This window comes from Schistocerca cancellata, chromosome 9 (assembly GCF_023864275.1).
Source record: "Schistocerca cancellata isolate TAMUIC-IGC-003103 chromosome 9, iqSchCanc2.1, whole genome shotgun sequence".
Taxonomy (NCBI): Eukaryota; Metazoa; Arthropoda; class Insecta; order Orthoptera; family Acrididae; genus Schistocerca; species Schistocerca cancellata.
The window spans coordinates 276816747-276839231 of record NC_064634.1 but is presented as its reverse complement, the minus strand read 5'-3'; the positions used below and the strand labels follow the sequence as shown (position 1 = coordinate 276839231).

General features: G+C 38.7%; 1 protein-coding gene across 1 annotated transcript in view; it reads left to right on the top strand.

The window, feature by feature from the left end:
- LOC126100869 (uncharacterized) overlaps positions 1 to 22485 on the top strand; it is a 547315-nt gene that overhangs the window by 493024 nt on the left and 31806 nt on the right. Inside the window, exons 7-14 of the mRNA XM_049911536.1 lie at positions 4301 to 4402; positions 4798 to 4927; positions 5627 to 5845; positions 7066 to 7230; positions 8559 to 8714; positions 9708 to 9938; positions 10943 to 11155; positions 17988 to 18172. Of these exons, the coding sequence (XP_049767493.1) occupies positions 4301 to 4402; positions 4798 to 4927; positions 5627 to 5845; positions 7066 to 7230; positions 8559 to 8714; positions 9708 to 9938; positions 10943 to 11155; positions 17988 to 18172 (1401 nt within the window). The remainder of the gene's footprint in view (positions 1 to 4300; positions 4403 to 4797; positions 4928 to 5626; positions 5846 to 7065; positions 7231 to 8558; positions 8715 to 9707; positions 9939 to 10942; positions 11156 to 17987; positions 18173 to 22485) is intronic.

The window sequence follows — 22485 nt, the reverse complement described above, 5'->3', positions numbered from 1 at the left end:
TTCGTTGATGAAATTTTCTGGAGCTACTGAATTCCATACGTCAACAAAATCATAATTTATGTTTTATTTTGCTTGCAGTTTTGAAAGATCAGTGATGTTGAGTATCTGCAGTGTGAATACAGTCACATTTGTACCAACTACACCATTTCTTAATTGCTGAAAATGAAGACATAGACTTTGTATAAACCTTCATCGTCTTTGTCAAAATTCCATTCATGGTGAACTGTCAAAAATAATTTATTTACTGATTGCATGTTGTTCTCATTTATATCCCTTTGAGTGAAACATGCGTAAACAAAACTATTCTGTTGTTCAAGCGCATTATGTGCTATCCTTGACAATGCCAAATACATGTACAGCCAAATCATCAAAAAAAGTCATTGTGAAAATGTCGTCTGAAGATTCTGAGACAGAAGCCAACAGGCAATATGTCAACAAGTGGCCACAGAAGCCTGAACGACATGTACTAACTTAATGAAATACCAATGCCTGTGTCAGGATACAACAGACTAATAGCAATAGCAGTAATAGTAGTCGTAAAGTACTCAGAAGGTGAAAATGAAGCAAGGCAATACCTATATTTTCCATAATCTGGGAGAACAAAGACAAATGAACTTCTTTTATTTTATGAGCAGATATATGAAACAAAACAAATGCTCATCATTAAGCTTCTAAAGTATAAAGTTTGATCATTAACTTTGGCGGGTGAAATTTTATAAAATTCCATTTAAGAGAGACTGCACAATATTGTTATATTATTTTCAGTTTCTGCATGTAACAACGCAACGTGATCTCTTTTTGCAAACACAAAGATTTGCAAGATGTGTACATGCTATCAATAGCTGGGGAAAAAATGTTAGAACCAACTTATCATTGAATGTGACCCTTGACCGAGTGAGACAGTGCATTGGTTAAGGTACTGGGCTTGTATTCAGGGATCAGTGGTTCAAATACCTGTCCAGCCATGCAGATCTAGGTTTTTAATGATTTTCCTAAATCGATTAAGGGACATTCCATCTTCCCAACATGAGCTTGTACTCCACCTCTAAATACTTCATTGTTGATGGGCCATTAAACCATAATCTTCCAGTGTTCCTTTCCTAGACCTTTGGAATCATAACTGAGACTTGCACATGCAGCCGTCAATCTACAGTTTATCATATTGTAGTTTATCAGAAGACATTGTCACTGTAGAAAGATACTCAGACAGCAGTAATAACTTACGAGTACATATGTACTCATAGGTGCCTCAATATAGCTATATGTTTAAAACAGTAATGTATTATAAATAATTTTGTATAAATTACAGATGTAACTTTATCACATTGTAGATTATCAGAAGACATGGTGATTGTTGTGAGATACTCAAACAGCAGGAGTAGATAGACTTTTGAATTATTATGTTCCTGTATTTCCTTTGGGAGGGGGAAGGACAGATATTTTATTAATTTTTATATGAGCTGAAGTTGCAATATTGTTGTAAAGTTTTGTCTTCTGTAAAAAATGGCAACCAATGTTACTAAAACATAATTTAGATCCAGCTTCCCACCCTTTCCCTGGTCATAGGAGTTTTGAGCTTTTAGATTACATCGTAGTTCTTTGTATCTGAAAATTTGCACTTTTTATTTATATTGGTTTGTTTCATCTGATGTCACTGATGAAAATAAATGCACTTAACATGTATGTCAAGACGAAATGTATATAGTGAAAAGAAGTTACTATAAAGTACCATACTATTTGAAGAGATATCGCCTCAGGGCAGAAAAAAATTACGATGCGGTTTGGGAAAATACAATGAAATAAAATGCAAATTATATTTTGAATTATACACCAAGTGAGACGTTATAATAATGCAATGAAACAAATTTGTTCTCATGATACTAGTGTCAAGATTTAATCAAGTTCAGATTACATATTACTAACAAAGGTGTCTTCTGTACATTGTTGACCATCAGAATTTTCTAAAGTTTATTGTTTGAAATGATGCCTATTTGCTCTTTCTTATGTGATAACCAGTTCTACCTCTCTGTGTGCTTTGATGGCTGTTTGTCAGATTTTCTACTTTTGCTTAGGAAAAGACCCAACATTCTTCTACTTTTTTTGTTACATTATAATAACTTTTTCTGTCTGTTACTGTAAAATGGGTTGAATAGAGACAGTTTTCAACTTTAAAAGAAAAAACTGATAGTTTTGAAAAGAAATATGAAAATCAGATTTATAAGATAGTGGAGCTCAATTTTTTATAACATAAAGAAATAAAAACTATACATTAAGTCACTGACATCATGCTCAAAAACAGTGCCTTTGAACCTACAAGTCATACCACAAGAACTAAGGAAGAGCTTTCGAGCAACATCCCCTTGACTAAAAAATGGCTCTTTATGTTTTAATCAGCTTTGTTTTTCTTTCAAAAAGATATAAACGTAACCTTTGCCATCCAAATAATAAATTCTACATGCATACAATCCAAATGACTGCTTGCGTTTTCATATACTTTAATGACAACATAATCTCCTCGGCTGAGAAAAGTGCCAGATGGTTCTTCATTTCTGTCAAATTCTGGGTATTCCTCTGAAGAAACACTGGCAGTCACTGTTTCTGTTCACCCCACAAATTCCAAAAGCAGAATCCTACATTTTCAATTAGCTGAAACACAAGTCAGATTAAAGAATACTTTAAAAGTTACTTTTGGTTAATGAAATGGGATGCAAATTTACTTGCCGTGTACTTAAATTAAAACAACACAATTTATACTGACACCTTATTTATAAGTTTGAAGTAAGCAAATTCAATGGTACATCCAATTTTTGTTATAGAGTGAATAAAACATCAACTGACAATAACATTAACTTTGAAATTCCTTACTTCCCCATTAGACTGGTTCACTACCAACCTAGACAAACAAATCTTTTAATTGTTTGAATTATATTCCCGTTTGTGTACCAACACAATACCAGAGAACTTTCTTGGATGTTTCATTTCTATTTACCCCATTTTATAGCATTCATTTTATTCATGCATTCCATTATGAGGTGGAATCCAAAATTTTCGGGTCTGGTGCTGCCATCTGGAAAGTAGGAGTAGTGGCATTCAGCTGGGAGTAGATGTTGCGTGTCCACAGTGATTCCCGTCATACTCTGTGTTTGGTGTGTGGCGATTTTAAGATGGGTCTGCGAACAGAACAGCGCTTGTGTATCAAATTCTGTGTGAATCTCGGGAAAAGTGCTACGGAGACCCTTGCAATGATTAAACAAGTGTTTGGGGAACAGAGCATGAGCCGTACGCTGTGTTTGAGTGGCATGCTCGGTTCAGGGCCAGCCGTACAGACGTCGAAGATGATGCTCACACTGGAAGGCCTGTTAGCCGCACAACACCAGACATTGTTGCCAAACTTCAACAATTTGTTTGTGCGGATCGATATCGAACCATTCAAGATGTTGCAGATGAAATCGGTATTGGCTATGGGACATGTCAACGAATGTTGACTGATAAATTGAGCATCTATCGTGTCACCGCAAAATTTGTGCCAAGGATCTTGACTGCTGATCAGAAGCCACAGTATGTTGAAGTGTGCACAGACCTTCGTCAGACCGCATCTGATGATCCAACCTTCTTGTCACAGGTTATCACCGGTGATGAGAGCTGGATTTACAGTTATGACCCAGAGACAAAGCAACAATCATCCCGGTGAAAATGCCCGGGCTCTCCAGGACCCAAAAAAGCGAGACAAGAGCAAAGTGAAGAGCATTGTGGACAAAGAATTTGTCCCACCCAACCAAACAGTGAATTCCGCATACTACTGTGACGTTTTGCGATGGCTCTATGAAAACATGCGGCGACAATGGCCCGAACTTCGATGTCAAGGGAACTGGCTGCTACATCACGACAATGCACCCTGTCACACATCCGTGCTCACTGGGACCTTTCTGGCAAAAAACAACATGGCACTTGTACCCCACCCACCGTGTTTGCCAGATTTGGCACCTTGCAACTTCACACTATTCCCAAAACTGAAACTCAAGTTGAAAGGCCATCAGTTCAACACACTAGAGAGGATTCAAAAAGCATACCTGGTGGTGGTAAACTCCTTCAAGGAACAGGACTTCCAGAAATCGTGATGGTGACCATTAGTCCAAGGTAAGGTTTTCAACAGATGGCAGCACCAGTCCTGAAAATTTTGGATAGCACCTCATATTATCAATTTTTGTAAAATGGTACTGTTTTGCACCCTTAATTCTATTAGACACTGTTGCTTTAGGATTCCTTGCATTAAATCAGTTACTGAATTTTATAATTCCAGGTCTAGTATGAAGTGTCCCAAAATCTTCTATGGAACCAGAACACACATGCAAATAAAACATGTCGTTTCTGAGCTGCGCAAAACAGCATATAGGGATGTGAGGTAAGATAGCATAGCATACTGTCTGTATAATGTGTAAACCTTCTTCAGTTATGAACTATTTGTAGCCTACCTCTTGTTTGATATTTGTGACTTAAAAGCACAGCCAGTATGAAAATCTTGTACATACATTGAGTGAGATGGAGCAGTGATGAAGACACTAGACATATCTGGATTCCTGTCTGGCCACTTTATAAATACTATGTAGTATGTTAAATGAAAAATGTAGTATTGCAAACTCTTTAGGTATCTACAGTTGAAAATGCTCTTACTAAGTGTGTTACCTTCTCATGTGTTTTTTATTTGTGCAGTGAAGATGCACCATGTGTTATGCAGTAATAAAAACATCAATGACTTGTATCATTACATGAAACCACAGTTTCTCATAATTTTTTCAGGATGTGTGTCCTGGCTAGTCGTGAACAGTTTTGCATTCATGAAGCAGCTGATGATAAACAATTCCAAAGCAAAACTGAACTCTGTCGCCAACTGCTAGAAGAGGAATCAGTGAAGGTTAATGGCGCTATGGTAAGTACCAAAGGCAATTAATTTCTTATTTCTGATGTTGATGAGGTTGGACGCAATGTTGATCATTGTAATATGCACAGATTGTTTCATCTATGTAGCCCAAGTGCTTCTATAAGCTGGGCTGCAATTAAACAGAATTCCTGCTAAGCCCTTGCTTGTTGCACTGCCATGTATTTTCTTTCTTCACCACAAAGAACATTATACCAAATGCCTACATACCTGTTTTCCACAGATCATGAACTTCATACAGTTCACAACAAAAAATTCAGTAAAAATGTTGTGAAATGTTCAACAAGTTACTTTAAACACAGAAAAATGTTTTAAAATGTTCAAAAATTATCATGTGTCTAAGGAAAACCTTCATGATTTGGAATGAGTAAAATATGCATCAGTTTAAATGGAGCCAAGTATTAAAAAATTGATTCTGAACCGAATTCACACTTAGCTTCATTCAGGCTTCATTCAACATGCAAGTGACTTACCGAGCCAGTTATAGGGCCAACCTATAGATATACGTAGCACCCTAACCACAGTGGAACTCTATTTCTCACATATACAAAGCATTTCTTAATGTTAAACGTACATCAACTGGCAGAAAAAATTCTAACAATCTCTAGACCTATGGATTTGTAGTTTTAACTCTTTTTTTGTACTCATCATATAGTCATGTCTATGCAATATTATTATTTTTTTTTTCAGGGTACTGGCTGTTCCTATTGTGACAATGTAGGCATAATAAAGACGCATGATAATCTCAGCCGTCTAGGTTGCCCAACACCAATGGATATAGAAGATCTTGTTGATATAGGGCGCAAAAAAAATGCTTGCCCTTACTTTGCATCACGTTCCTTAATTACTACAGCAGACCTTATTATCTGCCCATATAACTATCTGCTTGAGCCTGCTGTAAGAGATTCAGTAAGTAATACCAATTAAATTGTAATAATATAATATAGCATAAGAAGTTGCATTCTTCAGGAAAATATTTTTAGTGTAATTAATAATCACTTTGGAGCTGGGATTTTAAATATTGGGTGAGTAAAATTTCTCATCATCCTTTTATTTGAGCATAAGAAGAAATAAAATAAATTATGAGCAATTTAGAGCTGGTAGAAATGCAGATGGAAGAGTGGATACTTTCGTCTCTTCAAATTGCGAAAAATTAAGTAGAAAATGCAATCGTGCAAATGTATGATGTTTCTGTGATTTATCATTAAGCTGAAGAGCACTGTGCACTATCAGTAAGGCAGAAATGCACGAAATGTGAAGTTAGTGTAGTAGTGGAAAATATAGATTGACATAAATATGGAAATGCAAGCCTGACTTACATAATTAAAATAAGATTGCAAATAACAGTCTGTGACTATTGATAAGTTTGACATAAACAAAAGTATGGTGTTAGACAGCCCTCAAAGGAAATATTATCAAATCTGGAGGAGGAGCATATAAATATTGTAATTAAGAACTTCTGATGCAACAGACAACATTTTTAGCAGAATCTTACCAAAAATATTTCAGTCCATCATAAGATACAGACAGCCCTTCATCAAATGTGAATTTGAGACAAAACAGAAATTACTACTACTGAAGCTAAAAGAGTTGCACTCTTGAACTGTTTAAACAATTGGTCCACAGATATGAAGCAATTGTAAATCTAAATAAAATTCATTGATTTGATAATGATTTGCTATCTAGATGTTCATTCAGAAGTTGCTGTACTTCATCAGCAAGAAATGTTATGAAATATCAGTAGGAACAGTGGAGCAGGTATAAATTTCAGACAATGATGAAAGTGGTAAGTGTGCTTGCTGAAAGACAAGATTTTGTGTACAGCAGACACTAATGTGGGACATTAATACTACAATAACTGAAATTGTCTAGGGGTGTCTTCTAAACATTTGAGAATTACTATAAATAAAAGTTTACTGCAAAAAATTTTTGGTACACTGCTTTTGAAAATATAGTTTATGTAAAATAAGTGTATTATTCGAAAGAGAAATCTTAGTGGACTGGACGGTAACACTTACGGAAATATTTGATCTTTATAATACTGTCTCCTCTTTTTTATCATTGTGATTTAGTGCAACTAGAAAACAAATAGTGAACTAAATATAACTGACTTGCATTTTACTTTTCAGATGCAGCTAAATCTGAAAGGAGAAATAGTAATCCTAGATGAAGCTCATAATATAGAAGATATAACAAGGGAAGCTGGAAGTGCATCTTTCAATATGCTGTCTGTTATAAAGGCCAAGAAAGACTGTTCTGCATGTGCTGTAAACAATCCACTTTATACTCCACTGGTAGGCTTTGTTTTCTGCAAGTAAAGTCTCATAATCATTCTCATCCACTTGCATTTGATTTCTTGCTCTTATGCCAGCTGTGACAGCTAGTAGCAGCTCCTGTCATGTACTAGTGAAATAAAACCATGGAATTAATACAGACACTTATTCAGTAATGGAATGCTAAGTATTTTTTAAAATCATTAAAAATTAATAATAATAATAAATAATAGCAATTGGATCATCTTTGTTATAATTAAGAAAAGTTTAGTATTTATTATTCACAATCACAGCACTTCCTTATGCTGACAAACGAATTACTGGTAAATTCTACACCTATTGACTTTTGCTTCTCATGTTTCTGTATATTTTATTTGCATCTGCATACTGTGCATTTTTACTATCTCAACTCTCATCCTTGATCTGTTAGTTTCCTGCAGCTCAGTATTGTTAGTAGTTTGAAATTTTAAACTTTGCAGTTAGCTTATTGACTGTTCTAATTCTTTCTGTCAGATTCATGTGTCTCCTAATCTAGAGTAGAGGGTCATTTTTTGCTCACAGCCCAACACTTCAATACAGTACCTAATTTCTGGATTTCCTTTACTTGCCATATCCCCAGTCAAAAGTTATTTAAAAGTAGTAGTAGCAGTGACAGTAGCAGTGTGAGAGTGTCTGTAGCCATACCACTGGATGGTGGTCTGGATTACTCCAAATCCTAAATCATGAGAAAGACAAGACAGAAATGAGTCAGATTTACTAATTTAATAACAGTTGCGATTCAGTTTCCAGGACGAGTTGCCAGAGCTTTATACTTATAGGTAAAAAATACAGTTAAACTCAAAAGAAATCTCAGTATTTCACAGGATTGTTAGATAAAATAAGGGGATGAGAAAAATATGAGACCTGGCGAATCAAGGAAAAGTATATCATTACTTTTATATACAAAAGAAAATATTAGAGTGTGTCAGACTGGAGAATGAAAACGGAGAAGCAAAGGGAAAGAAATTTGTTAAAAATAAATGTAGAACAAACCTTAAGAAAAGTGTATGTTTACTTTCTTGTTTAATAAACCTGATAAAATGCATGTTTCTTGTGAAAAATTGAGGATAATGGAAAGTTTGTCATGGAACATACATTCTGAAATATAGATTTATATTGAATTAGACAAGAGAGAGGCTTTCAAGTGCACTAGTGCAATACATGTGAATGAAAGCATATATTGGCCATTTTCCCTCCCCCCCCCCCCCCCCACTCCTCCCCACTCCCTCATCACCCCTCCCTCCTCCCCCCTTCTGCCCTCAGACTGTGTCATATACAGGTACCATTGTGTATATGTTTCCTGTTTTCAGGCGGAATTTTTAAACAGCTTCCACACCTGGTTCACATCACAGACATTGGGTCAAAGAGATGATGCGGGGAAGGAGACACTAATTCTTCCTGGAGCAAAAGCTATTGCTAGTCTGGGCCTGCATAAAATAGATGAGCAGAGAATTATACAACTTAAGGTATGGCACTGCTTAGTGTAGAAAAGTTTATACGGCATCGTACTTGCCTTATTTATATTGAAGTGAACTTTTAAAAAGTTTTATCTGTTTTTAAAATAGTTGTAACTTCTGTTTATACCTTTTTTCTGATGACTAAAACTTATAAATAGAAAATTGTAGTTTTCTTACATGTCAACTTTACACTGCAACATAACCATGAAATTATTCATCAGTCAATGCAATCAAAGAGAAAGTTGAGTGCCTGCATTGCTCATATGACTGCTTCTTTTCATGAGAAACTTTAAAAACTGTCCCAAGTGCTTGAAATGTATGGACACAAGTTTATGACATATATTTATTGAGAAGGGTAGGGTACATGTAGCAACATGATTCAGCTGTTAATTTACATTAATGTGTTCTGATGGTCATGTCTGCAAATTTTCCTGATTATTAATTATATGTGTTTATAAACTTCACCTTACAGCAGACGGAGCCCTCTCATCCTATGGTCTGACAGACATGCTCTTCTTTTTTAAACTTTCTCAACTCTAACGTATCTTTCTTTCCTCCTTGACATGGGAACAAATAGTTTCAAAAGCTAGGATAGCTTCTTCTAATTTTATTGTTTCTGTGTTACAGTACTAAGAATTTTGCATCTTGTAGGTTAGTAAGTACTGATCAATAATATGTCATAATTTTAAAGTTTTCTCAAGTGAATTTTCCTTTTAATACAAAAGTGAATCATATGCACTTAGAATAGAGTGATGTAAAAACAAAATGCAGAAACAAGTCATTTAAAATATCGTAATCCCAGTGGAGCAAAATGATTTTGTAGATATGGTATATACTGAAGACCAACTTGAAAAGTTTCGACTGTGTTCAGGTCAAATTACCATTCTTCTGACACACATTAAAAAATAGAAAAAACTGCTATTTCAAATGTTTGAAAAATATTATCTGAGTTGATGTGTGTGAAACAGAATAAAAAAGGAAGACTTACAAATTCCATTACAGAATCAGCTCGGTGAGATAGTAGAAGAAATACGACAAAGGAGAGAAGAAAGGAAAGAGAGGAGACAGAGAAACAACAAAAAAATTCCAATATCATTTTCTCCAAACACTCGTCAGTTGCTTGAAAGTGTTGTTCGTGTTCTTCAGTTTGTTTATGGTGAAAATCTTAAGCATTTGGAGGATTATGATTTTGTCCTGACAAGAGATAAGCATCAAAGAATGCCAAAGGGTCTGGTAAGTTCATTTCTAACTACCCAGATGTTGTAAATCCATCATACAATAAACACATAATCAATATATGCAGTGTTCTTGTATGGTCCCAAATTGTATTCTGTAGACTTCAGCCTGCAGGAGAAAATTCAAGATCTCATTTAAAGTTATGAAGTATATTCTTAAACATTAGTGACTACTGCTGTACACTACACTAATATTGTCAGTAGTTTCACGTACCTGATGTCAGTTAAGACCATGTGGTTCGTTCTTTTCCAAAGGTTCATTTGAATATCCCAGTGTTCTACAAGACTAGCTTCTATTGGAGAGGGTATGTCCTTGCCCTCTTTTAACATGTTAATCTTCTCACTCAGACACTCAAAGTAGGCCACATCTCATAGAATGTCCGCATCATACCAACTTGACTTCCTCACATACACAAGAGATGAAGGTACTTCGTTTGCAGTAAGGTTTCTAGTTTCACTCAAGTTTGTATTCCATCTTTAATCAGCAAGTAAGGTGGTGCAGATGTTAGCACACTGGAGTTGCATTCAGGAGGGCAATAGTTCAAATCTGCATCCAGCCATGTAGAGGTAGGTTTTCCACAATTTCTCTCAATTAATCCACTTAAATGCTGGAATGTTTCCTTTGAAAGGGCACAACCAATCTCCTTCCTCATCCTTGAAACATCCCAAGCTTGTGCAGCATTACTAATGACCTCAACATTGACAGGATGTTAAACCATAATCATCCTTCCTTCCTTCCATGTTAAATTACTGACTGTTATGTCCTCCCCCAAAAACAAAACAAAAATTACATTCTGAGTGCTGAAATAAATTAAAATCAGTGGAATTGTCTTGAGAAAATTTAGATAGTAGGAAATAGACTATTTGAAGTGAGAATGATTACAGCTATTGAAATTATGATACATTGGTTAAAGTAAGTTTATGTAACTTATGGAACTTTCATATAATTCATTCTTATCTCTAGCTGATAATAATTTTTTGTCTGTTGCATTGTCTTTGTAGAATGAAGCTGACTTGCGTGCTGGATCACTGTGGCAGTGCAATTTGGATATTTGGTGCCATAATTCAGCTGTTGTCTTCAGTGAACTTAGTTCTGTTGTGCGCTCCTTGTTACTATCTTCAGGGACGTTGTCGCCAATGCATTCCTTCTCATCAGAGCTGGGAGTCAGTTTCACAAATTCTCTACGTGGTCAGCATATTGTTGACAGTTCCCAGGTATATACCAGATTATAGTCTCTGAAAAAATTTTGAAATTTTATTTGTCATTACCTCATGTCTCCAAAAATGACATACAATTCCAAAAATGGTCAAATATAGTAGAAACATAAATAAAAATGTGAATAAATAAATTTTACAGTTCTTATATTCAGGAGGTCATTTCCATTATTGCTGATAAACACATTTAAGAGGTGGGGATTAATAGCCCATCCTCATGGAGGAAAGGTGTGTCATTATGATGCCAGCTCACAAGTGAGAGAAGGTGAAGAATGTTTGGTGGCTCATGTATCCAGTCAACCAAGGCAAGCGGCGATAGACAGAAATGCAAAGCATTCAGGCAGCAGTGATGGCTAAGCAACAGGATAACAGGTTTTCCCATGTCCATATAGCATACCTGCTGGCTGAGAAAGTTAGATTTGAGACAAAGGTAGAAAAAAGGACAAAACAAAGATGGAAATCAATATATTTGAATGAAAATACACTCCTGGAAATGGAAAAAAGAACACATTGCCACCGGTGTGTCAGACCCACCATACTTGCTCCGGACACTGCGAGAGGGCTGTACAAGCAATGATCACACGCACGGCACAGCGGACACACCAGGAACCGCGGTGTTGGCCGTCGAATGGCGCTAGCTGCGCAGCATTTGTGCACCGCCGCCGTCAGTGTCAGCCAGTTTGCCGTGGCATACGGAGCTCCATCGCAGTCTTTAACACTGGTAGCATGCCGCGACAGCGTGGACGTGAACCGCATGTGCAGTTGACGGACTTTGAGCGAGGGCGTATAGTGGGCATGCGGGAGGCCGGGTGGACGTACCGCCGAATTGCTCAACACGTGGGGCGTGAGGTCTCCACAGTACATCGATGTTGTCGCCAGTGGTCGGCGGAAGGTGCACGTGCCCGTCGACCTGGGACCGGACCACAGCGACGCACGGATGCACGCCAAGACCGTAGGATCCTACTCAGTGCCGTAGGGGATCGCACCGCCACTTCCCAGCAAATTAGGGACACTGTTGCTCCTGGGGTATCGGCGAGGACCATTCGCAACCGTCTCCATGAAGCTGGGCTACGGTCCCGCACACCGTTAGGCCGTCTTCCGCTCACGCCCCAACATCGTGCAGCCCGCCTCCAGTGGTGTCGCGACAGGCGTGAATGGAGGGACGAATGGAGACGTGTCGTCTTCAGCGATGAGAGTCGCTTCTGCCTTGGTGCCAATGATGGTCGTATGCGTGTTTGGCGCCATGCAGGTGAGCGCCACAATCAGGACTGCATACGACCGAGGCACACAGGGCCAACACCCGGCATCATGGTGTGGGGAGCGATCTCCTACACTGGCCGTACACCACTGGTGATCGTCGAGGGGACACTGAATAGTGCACGGTACATCCAAACCGTCATCGAACCCATCGTTCTACCATTCCTAGACCGGCAAGGGAACTTGCTGTTCCAACAGGACAATGCACGTCCGCATGTATCCCGTGCCACCCAACGTGCTCTAGAAGGTGTAAGTCAACTACCCTGGCCTGCAAGATCTCCGGATCTGTCCCCCATTGAGCATGTTTGGGACTGGATGAAGCGTCGTCTCACGCGGTCTGCACGTCCAGCACGAACGCTGGTCCAACTGAGGCGCCAGGTGGAAATGGCATGGCAAGCCGTTCCACAGGACTACATCCAGCATCTCTACGATCGTCTCCATGGGAGAATAGCAGCCTGCATTGCTACGAAAGGTGGATATACACTGTACTAGTGCCGACATTGTGCATGCTCTGTTGCCTGTGTCTATGTGCCTGTGGTTCTGTCAGTGTGATCATGTGATGTATCTGACCCCAGGAATATGTCAATAAAGTTTCACCTTCCTGGGACAATGAATTCACGGTGTTCTTATTTCAGTTTCCAGGAGTGTATATTACGAACTTTCCAAACATGTTATAGGCAAAGCAGGGATGCCAAAGAAATCCTGGCAATGAGATGAGATCATTGAAACTTAACTCTTGATCTAAAATTGTGAAAGTTGTGATTGTTTCTAATTACTGTAGTTTATAAAATTAATAACAAATGAACTACCAATGAAATATGCTCATAATGTGTGTCATAAGAAAGTTGAGAAAGCCAGTAATCACCTCAACAAATTACATTTCAAATCGGGCATATGTATAAAGAATTACAGAAGATTTATTAAAAGTTAATATGCAATGTGCCATTACCAAAATGAAAGCAGCATGCATGTCCCACAGCCTTACCTAATAATGGACGAGAAAACACTGTCTGCTATTTGATAGGTTTGAGAATGAAAACATGGTCCAAATAGGCTTTATTCTTATTTTCTGTGCAGTTGGCTAGTTTCAACCATGAGTCATTTTGAACACATATGTTAAGATTCCAGCTTCATTTCACATTCTAATACATCGCTGGTACATGTGGACAGGTATACATCATATTTCTGTATGTGGCACAAAAACAATACAGTCGTATACATGATTATGTCCATTAGCTGACTCAAACAGTAAACTACCATGTCATGGTATAGATGCAGCTGTTGATATCATAACAGCTGTACCTATACCATGAAGTGACAGCTTTCTGTTTGTGTCAGCTAATAATCACAATCATGTGTATTGTATTTCTGTTCACATGTACCTGCAATTTATTAGAACATGAAGTGAAGCTGGAAGCTTATGATATGTGCTTGAAAATGACCCATGATTGAAACAACCAATTGCATGGAAAATAAAAAGAATACAGCCTGATTCACAGAAAGTAAAAAGAGTACAGCCTACTTAGACCATGCTTTCATTCTCAAAACATGGTGTAGCCATGGACCCTGAACAAAGATAAAATTTTAAAATATTTGATAGATATTTATAATTTGGAGTTAAGTTTTGTTGCATTGCAAGGATGGATGTAGGTACGCAGTCATTAACTTTGTTGATAAAATGTTTAAAATTGTGTCTATACTTTCATGAGAGGTAGCAAGGTAATCACAGTAATTTTGTCTGTTTTGTAGTACATTATGTCTATGTGTAATAAGCTTTAAATTTCAATGGTGGCCATTATTTCAGCAAGCAAGGATGACATCACAAAGGGCATATAAGCATAAGCAGGAAGCCCTAGATAGTCTTTTGCTGGTTGGCAGTTCTTTGAGCAGTGCCTTTAGTAAGTTGTGAGAATCAGTGAGTTTGTTGAGGAGGCTACACGGTGAAGCAGATGTATGTGTGTGTGGTAGATACATTGGAAAGTCCAGGATGGAATAACAATAATACTATGAAAAGGGTACATTGCTGCTCACCATATAGAGGAGATTCTGAATCATGGACAGCTCAACGAAAAGATTGATATGCATTCAAAAATCTTCTGAAGTAGAATTCACACACATCCACAACTCACATGCATGACCATTATCTCCAGCTTCTGTGGACAGAAGGCAGACAGCAACTGCAGCTGATTGGAGAATGGAGAATCAGTCTTGTGTGGGTGGTGGATGTAAGGAAGGTTGGGGTAGAGGGGGGGGGGGGGGAATGGGATAGCAGGGTAGGGGTGGAGAAAGATGTAGTGTTACTTCGAGGAGCATTCAGGGATGTGATGGGGGCAGGTTAGGGCCGCTAGGTGCAGTCAGGAGGTCTGACAAAGGGGGGGGGGCAGAGGAGTCGAAAAAGAGAGAAAAGAAAAAATATTAATGTTTGCACTAGTGGAATCACAGGCAGTATAGTGCTGGAGTGGGAGCAGGGTATGGGATAGGTAGGTGAAGGACAGGGACTAGCGAAGGTTGAGGCAGGGGGGGGGGGGGGGGGGTGAGGAAACATAGGATATATTGCAGAGTGAGTCCCCACCCATGTAATACAGTAAAGCTGGTGATAGAAAGGATCCAGATGGAGCAGGCTGTGAAGCAGTCTTTGAAGTGAAGCACACTGCATTGAAAATTATGTTCAGCAACTCAGTGATCCAGTTGCCTCTTGGCCATAGTTTGTCGGTGGCCATTCGTGCAAACAGACAGCTTGCTAATTGTCAAGTCCATGTAGAAATCAGGACAGAGGTTGCAGCTCAGTGTGTAGATCACATGACTGCTTTTACATGTTGCCCTGCCTTTGATGGGGTAGGAGATGCCTGTGATTGGACTGGAGATGGTGGTGGTGGCATAGTGCATGAGGCAGGTCTTGTATCTAGATCTATTACAATGATATGAGTCATTAGGCAAGAGGGGGGGGAGCAGGAGTAGAGTAGCGATGGGGGAGGATATTGCATAAGTACAGTGGGCAGAGGAATACTACTGTGGGAGGGGTGGGAAGGATAGTGGGTAGCATATTCCTCATTTCAGGGCACCAGAGTAGTCGGAACTTGGGCAGAGAATGTGATTGCTCCTTTGTGGCTGGATGGTGGGTATGTGGAAGGTGGTAGTTGACTCGAACAGCAAGGCATAGGAGATAAGTTTCTGTTCAAGGTTGGAAGGGTAATTTAGGTGTCGCTCTCCAAATACACCAAGGGCCTCACTGAAGCCTTCACAAATGAAAATTACACTCATAACCTTGTACAGAAACAGATCTCCAGTTCCTTCTCTTTCCAGTCACCTTTTGTCCTACATACCCACTGTCTGGCTATGAAGAAGCAATTCCCTTGTGACTCAGTGCCACCCAGGACTGGAGCAACTGAACTGCATTCTCCACCGGGGTTTCATCTACTTTATTTTTTGTCAATGTGTCTGTCTACTAAATCAGAGTTTGAGAAATATTTCTATATTAAATGAATGGGTTTCAAAGCAACTGTGCGTGACGGGTTCCTCAGACATAATGAGGAGACAAGCCAACAAAGAGTTAGATCGACTATCGCCCACACCGGTTGCGGCATATAAAACTGCCAGTGTGTGTGGGAAGGAGGGAAGTTCACTTTGACCCAGGTTGAGTAAGATTCACATGTTGTGTACACTACTACTTCCCCTTCCCCATCCCCTCCAGATTACTGCTAGCATCCCACATGGTAGCTGGACTCTGGCCCGAGATGCAGAAGTTGGCAATCGTGTGCATGAGGTGTGCCTGCTTGTATGTATGAATGGTGTGTTTTTCTCTTTTGCTGATGAAGGCTGTGTCCTAAATTTTTATGTAAGTGTCTTTTAATTGTGCCTATCTGCAACTTAACATGCCTTGTTTCTGGTTAGTAGCAGTCTGTCTTGTTGATATTCCTTCCTGGAGTTTCCATTGTTTAAACTTCAGTTTATGTTGCAACTGAAAGTGGGAGCTGCAAATACGGACATAAATGTTTCTGTTGGTTTTCATGAGGTACAGTGCAATTAAATTAACTTCGTTCACACTTGTTTCTGTATTCAATGCTCTGCTTACACTATCTCATATGTCCAAAGTTAATTAAAGAAATAGTCTTTAATTTGAAGTTTACCTATCTGATTTAGCTTACATCAGTTTGAGTATAATTCACATATTGTGTACTTTTTTATTGTGTGCCACAGCAATATTGAAATTTGGCCTCCTGCTTGGAAGTACTACTTAGTCGTTCTGTCTCCTTGTAATTTTACAACTCACTCAAGCGAGTTGTCCTTCTTGTATGAGTAAATAAATTAGTTAGTAGAAACAAGTTAATAAAAAATTAATGTTAAGAGTGCTGAAAATAAATTAATATATATCCCCTCAAAATTCCAGTATTTGTAAGACTACTGAGATATGATGAAAATGTCTAGTCAGATATTAGTGGCTTCTAAAAGGTGTACAGATTGTGTAGTGAAGTACAACATTATTATGTCTATAACATTGGTATTTGTAAAGAGAGTCACTCATCATGCAAATACGGACATAAATATTTCTGTTGGTTTTCATGAGGTAAAGTGCAATTAAATTAACTTCGTTAACACTTGTTTCTGTATTCAATGCTCTGCTTACACTATGTAACTACATATTTTGCACCACTTAATCTCCAGCAAATGATAGATACAGAATAAGAAGTTGACAATTCTAACACAATCTTCATTTTTTCTGTTTTCTTTTGTTCCTTAGTTGCTCCAAATTCATGGAGGTATGTTCTGTCTTTGCAACTAAATCAAAGGCAGTTTTGTTTTTGCCATAAGTGTTTTGCTTCTTTTATTTATGAAGCATCATCAGTGGTGATTTATACTGTTGTTATTCTAAATGTGTGGTCCTGTAGATATGTGCATTCGGTTCCCATGCTCCAGTTGGCTGATTTCCAGCATTTTTTCACTGAGGTTTATTACAGCACATCACTTGCACTTTTCATGGAAGTGTATGTGATGTTTTATAATAAATGTGGGTGAAATAATGCCGAAAATGGCCAGCTGGTGCATGGGAACCGAATGCACACATGTACGGGACCACACATATGGACTAACAACATTATAAATTGCCACTGAAGTTGCTTCATAAAGAAATGAAGTGAAATGTGTATGGCAAAAACAAAACTGCATTTCATTTAGTTGCAAAGACGGAACACACCTCTGTGAATTCAACACAAAACGATACACTGATCTATATTCTCCTAGTTTTGATGATATATAACCTCTGTGTGATGAGTGGTTGACTATACTTATTCAGTTACTTACAGTCCACCAAAGTAATTTTTTGTTCATGTAGCACAGCAAAAACTGTGGAAATATAGAATATACATTTATTTTGTAGAAAATAGGGTTAACAGGTTTCATCATCAGGGCAGTCACAGTTCAATAGAAGAGGAAATAAACAAACACCTCTTGATGCCACTGTGGTGAAACACATTTGGTGAAAGACAAACAGATAATGGTGTTCTTGCTAGAAGGCAGACCATATTACACATGTAGGCCTTCTTACTGTGTAAAAATGATTCTGATTTTATGTTGCCAGGTGTTTGTAAGGTCTGTTTCAAAAGGACCAAGAGGCAACCTTCTGAGCTCAGAGTACAAACATGCTAGGAATTTGAACTACCAAGATGATCTGGGAGAGCTGCTGTTGGGCATCTGCCAGATTGTCCCACAGGGAGTGCTTTGCTTCTTCTCTTCTTACAGGTTCATGGAACTAATTACCACAAGGTGACTAATCATCTGTTGCTCACATTCTTTCTTCTGCTACTTAGAAATAAGATTCTTATAAATATTATTAAAAATAGTGTAGTGAATATAATGGTATGCATGTTTTTTTATTATTGCTGCTTACCCCTTTTTAAATAAATTCATTCTTGAAGATTCAATTTGTCACAAATCTGTGGAATTTTTTTAATAAAATATGTTATTGCTCCATACATATTTCGTTACTCATTAACACTTTAAGCATCATGTGTCTTTATTTCGTAATGTCCAATTCTTTTCACTTGTAAGTGCAGATAAATCATCTGTGTGTTTGCTATAAGTTTATGGAATTATGCTGCTTGTTAAAACTGTAGGCTATTGTAAGCTTCAGGTTTACAATGAATGTCTAACTTCCAGAGCCATAGATTTCCACCTTACAACAAAGATAATGGAAGAAACTGGGAACACGGAGAATAAAAACACTAACTACCAGTCGTAGAATAATAGGGAAGCGCAATACAAGCATGTGACCCATCCTAGAACACTCCGCAAGCATGTGGAACCAGATAGAACTACCGTGGGAATACCGAATGTCCACAAAGGGGAGGGGCAACACAAATGGTCATAGGCTCACTTCACATATGAGAGAGTGCCACAGAGATGCTGAAAGCACTGAATTGGCAGACTCTTGAAGATTAAACAGACTGAAAGAAGGCTATGGGAGTGCAGCAGTATATTTCAAATTGATGTGTTCAATCCCTGCCCACCATTATGTCAGATACGTATTTGTGTGTGACAACTTATTTGTTGTGAAATTTAAAACTTCAAATTGTAGAACATCAGTGGTATACTCACCTTCTCCAACCCATAAGTTCACTGTCGCCAAATACTGTATTTTCATTGGTCATTTGATGAAATACAATGAAACACACGTAGAGGCCTATGCGTCAACTTTTTGGAACTCCATCATCAGGGAATCAGTGGAAACACGACTGTTTGAGTTCCTTATCAAATGATATGGCAGCTTGTGGATACGTTCTGCATACAATTCTGTCATTAGAAAGTGTTGTACTCTGCATTCTGTTACTTTACTGTATGAAGACATTAGATTTTATATCAATGAGACAAGCTTTCACCATGCAGGGTGTGCGGCACAGTGCACATACTTGCAGCAGAATAGCATGCACTCAAACAGCACATGCACATTGCCAACTGGATACATCACGCATGTGCCAGTGGGGGCTTAAATATGAGAGATCGGTGCATTTTCATCAGTATTCACAAAATGACAGCCAGAATACCCTCTGCCAAAATATCATTCCAACAGTTCACCTGAAGTTTTATGGAACAACTTGTGTGCTGTCCACCACGTTGTCACCTATTGATACCATTACGTACCAAAATAAAAAATTTGGTTTTACAATTGAATAAATGTCTCCTTTACAGTGTTATAATACATCTGTTCTATATTTTGGTAGTTTTGATTGGAGAGATTTTCATTTCCTACATTCTGTTTTTCATGTTACTTGTCTGTCCCTAACTTAGTGTCCATGAACCATGGACCTTGCCGCTGGTGGAGAGGCTTGCGTGCCTCAGCGATACAGATGGCCGTACCGTAGGTGCAACCACAACGGAGGGGTATCTGTTGAGAGGCCAGACAAACATGTGGTTCCTGAAGAGGGGCAGCAGCCTTTTCAGTAGTTGCAGGGGCAACAGTCTGGATGATTGACTGATCTGGCCTTGTAACATTAACCAAAACGGCGTTGCTGTGCTGGTACTGCGAACGGCTGAAAGCAAGGGGAAACTACAGCCGTAATTTTTCCCGAGGACATGCAGCTCTACTGTATGATTAAATGATGATGGCGTCCTCTTGGGTAAAATATTCCGGAGGTAAAATAGTCCCCCATTCGGATCTCCGGGCGGGGACTACTCAGGAGGACGTCGTTATCAGGAGAAAGAAAACTGGCGTCCTACGGATCGGAGCGTGGAATGTCAGATCCCTTAATCGGGCAGGTAGGTTAGAAAATTTAAAAAGGGAAATGGATAGGTTAAAGTTAGATATAGTGGGAATTAGTGAAGTTCGGTGGCAGGAGGAACAAGACTTCTGGTCAGGTGAATACAGGGTTATAAATACAAAATCAAATAGGGGTAATGCAGGAGTAGGTTTAATAATGAATAAAAAAATAGGAGTGCGGGTTAGCTACTACAAACAGCATAGTGAACGCATTATTGTGGCCAAGATAGACACAAAGCCCATGCCTACTACAGTAGTACAAGTTTATATGCCAACTACCTCTGCAGATGATGAAGAAATAGATGAAATGTATGACGAGATAAAAGAAATTATTCAGGTAGTGAAAGGAGACGAAAATTTAATAGTCATGGGTGACTGGAATTCGTCAGTAGGAAAAGGGAGAGAAGGAAACATAGTAGGTGAATATGGATTGGGGGGAAGGAATGAAAGAGGAAGCCGCCTTGTAGAATTTTGCACAGAGCATAACTTAATCATAGCCAACACTTGGTTCAAGAATCATAAAAGAAGGTTGTATACCTGGAAGAATCCTGGAGATACTAGTAGGTATCAGATAGATTATATAATGGTAAGACAGAGATTTAGGAACCAGGTTTTAAATTGTAAGACATTTCCTGGGGCAGATGTAGACTCTGACCACAATCTATTGGTTATGAACTGCAGATTGAAACTGAAGAAACTGCAAAAAGGTGGGAATTTAAGGAGATGGGATCTGGATAAACTGAAAGAACCAGAGGTTGTAGAGAGTTTCAGGGAGAGCATAAGGGAACAATTGACAGGAATGGGGGAAAGAAATACAGTAGAAGAAGAATGGGTAGCTCTGAGGGATGAAGTAGTGAAGGCAGCAGAGGATCAAGTAGGTAAAAAGACGAGGGCTAATAGAAATCCTTGGGTAACAGAAGAAATATAGAATTTAATTGATGAAAGGAGAAAATACAAAAATGCAGTAAATGAAGCAGGCAAAAAGGAATACAAACGTCTCAAAAATGATATCGACAGGAAGTGCAAAATGGCTAAGCAGGGATGGCTAGAGGACAAATGTAAGGATGTAGAGGCCTGTCTCACTAGGGGTAAGATAGATACTGCCTACAGGAAAATTAAAGAGACCTTTGGAGAGAAGAGAACCACTTGTATGAATATCAAGAGCTCAGATGGCAACCCAGTTCTAAGCAAAGAAGGGAAGGCAGAAAGGTGGAAGGAGTATATAGAGGGTTTATACAAGGGCGATGTACTTGAGGACAATATTATGGAAATGGAAGAGGATGTAGATGAAGACGAAATGGGAGATAAGATACTGCGTGAAGAATTTGACAGAGCACTGAAAGACCTGAGTCGAAATAAGGCCCCGGGAGTAGACAACATTCCATTTGAACTACTGATGGCCTCGGGAGAGCCAGTCATGACAAAACTCTACCATCTGGTGAGCACGATGTATGAGACAGGCGAAATACCCTCAGACTTCAAGAACAATATAATAATTCCAATCCCAAAGAAAGCAGGTGTTGACAGATGTGAAAATTACCGAACTATCAGTTTAATAAGTCACAGCTGCAAAATACTAACGCGAATTCTTTACAGACGAATGGAAAAACTGGTAGAAGCCGACCTCGGGGAAGATCAGTTTGGATTCCGTAGAAATGTTGGAACACGTGAGGCAATACTGACCTTATGACTTATCTTAGAAGAAAGATTAAGAAAAGGCAAACCTACGTTTCTAGCATTTGTAGACTTAGAGAAAGCTTTTGACAATGTTAACTGGAATACTCTCTTTCAAATTCTGAAGGTGGCAGGGGTAAAATACAGGGAGCGAAAGGCTATTTACAGTTTGTACAGAAACCAGATGGCAGTTATAAGAGTCGAGGGGCACGAAAGGGAAGCAGTGGTTGGGAAAGGAGTAAGACAGGGTTGTAGCCTCTCCCCGATGCTATTCAATCTGTATATTGAGCAAGCAGTGAAGGAAACAAAAGAAAAATTCGGAGTAGGTATTAAAATTCCTGGAGAAGAAGTAAAAACTTTGAGGTTCGCCGATGACATTGTAATTCTGTCAGAGACAGCAAAGGACTTGGAAGAGCAGTTGAACGGAATGGACAGTGTCTTGAAAGGAGGATATAAGATGAACATCAACAAAAGCAAAACGAGGATAATGGAATGTAGTCAAATTAAGTTGGGTGATGCTGAGGGAATTAGATTAGGAAATGAGACATTTAAAGTAGTAAAGGAGTTTTGCTATTTAGGGAGTAAAATAACCGATGATGGTCGAAGTAGAGAGGATATAAAATGTAGACTGGCAGTGGCAAGGAAAGCG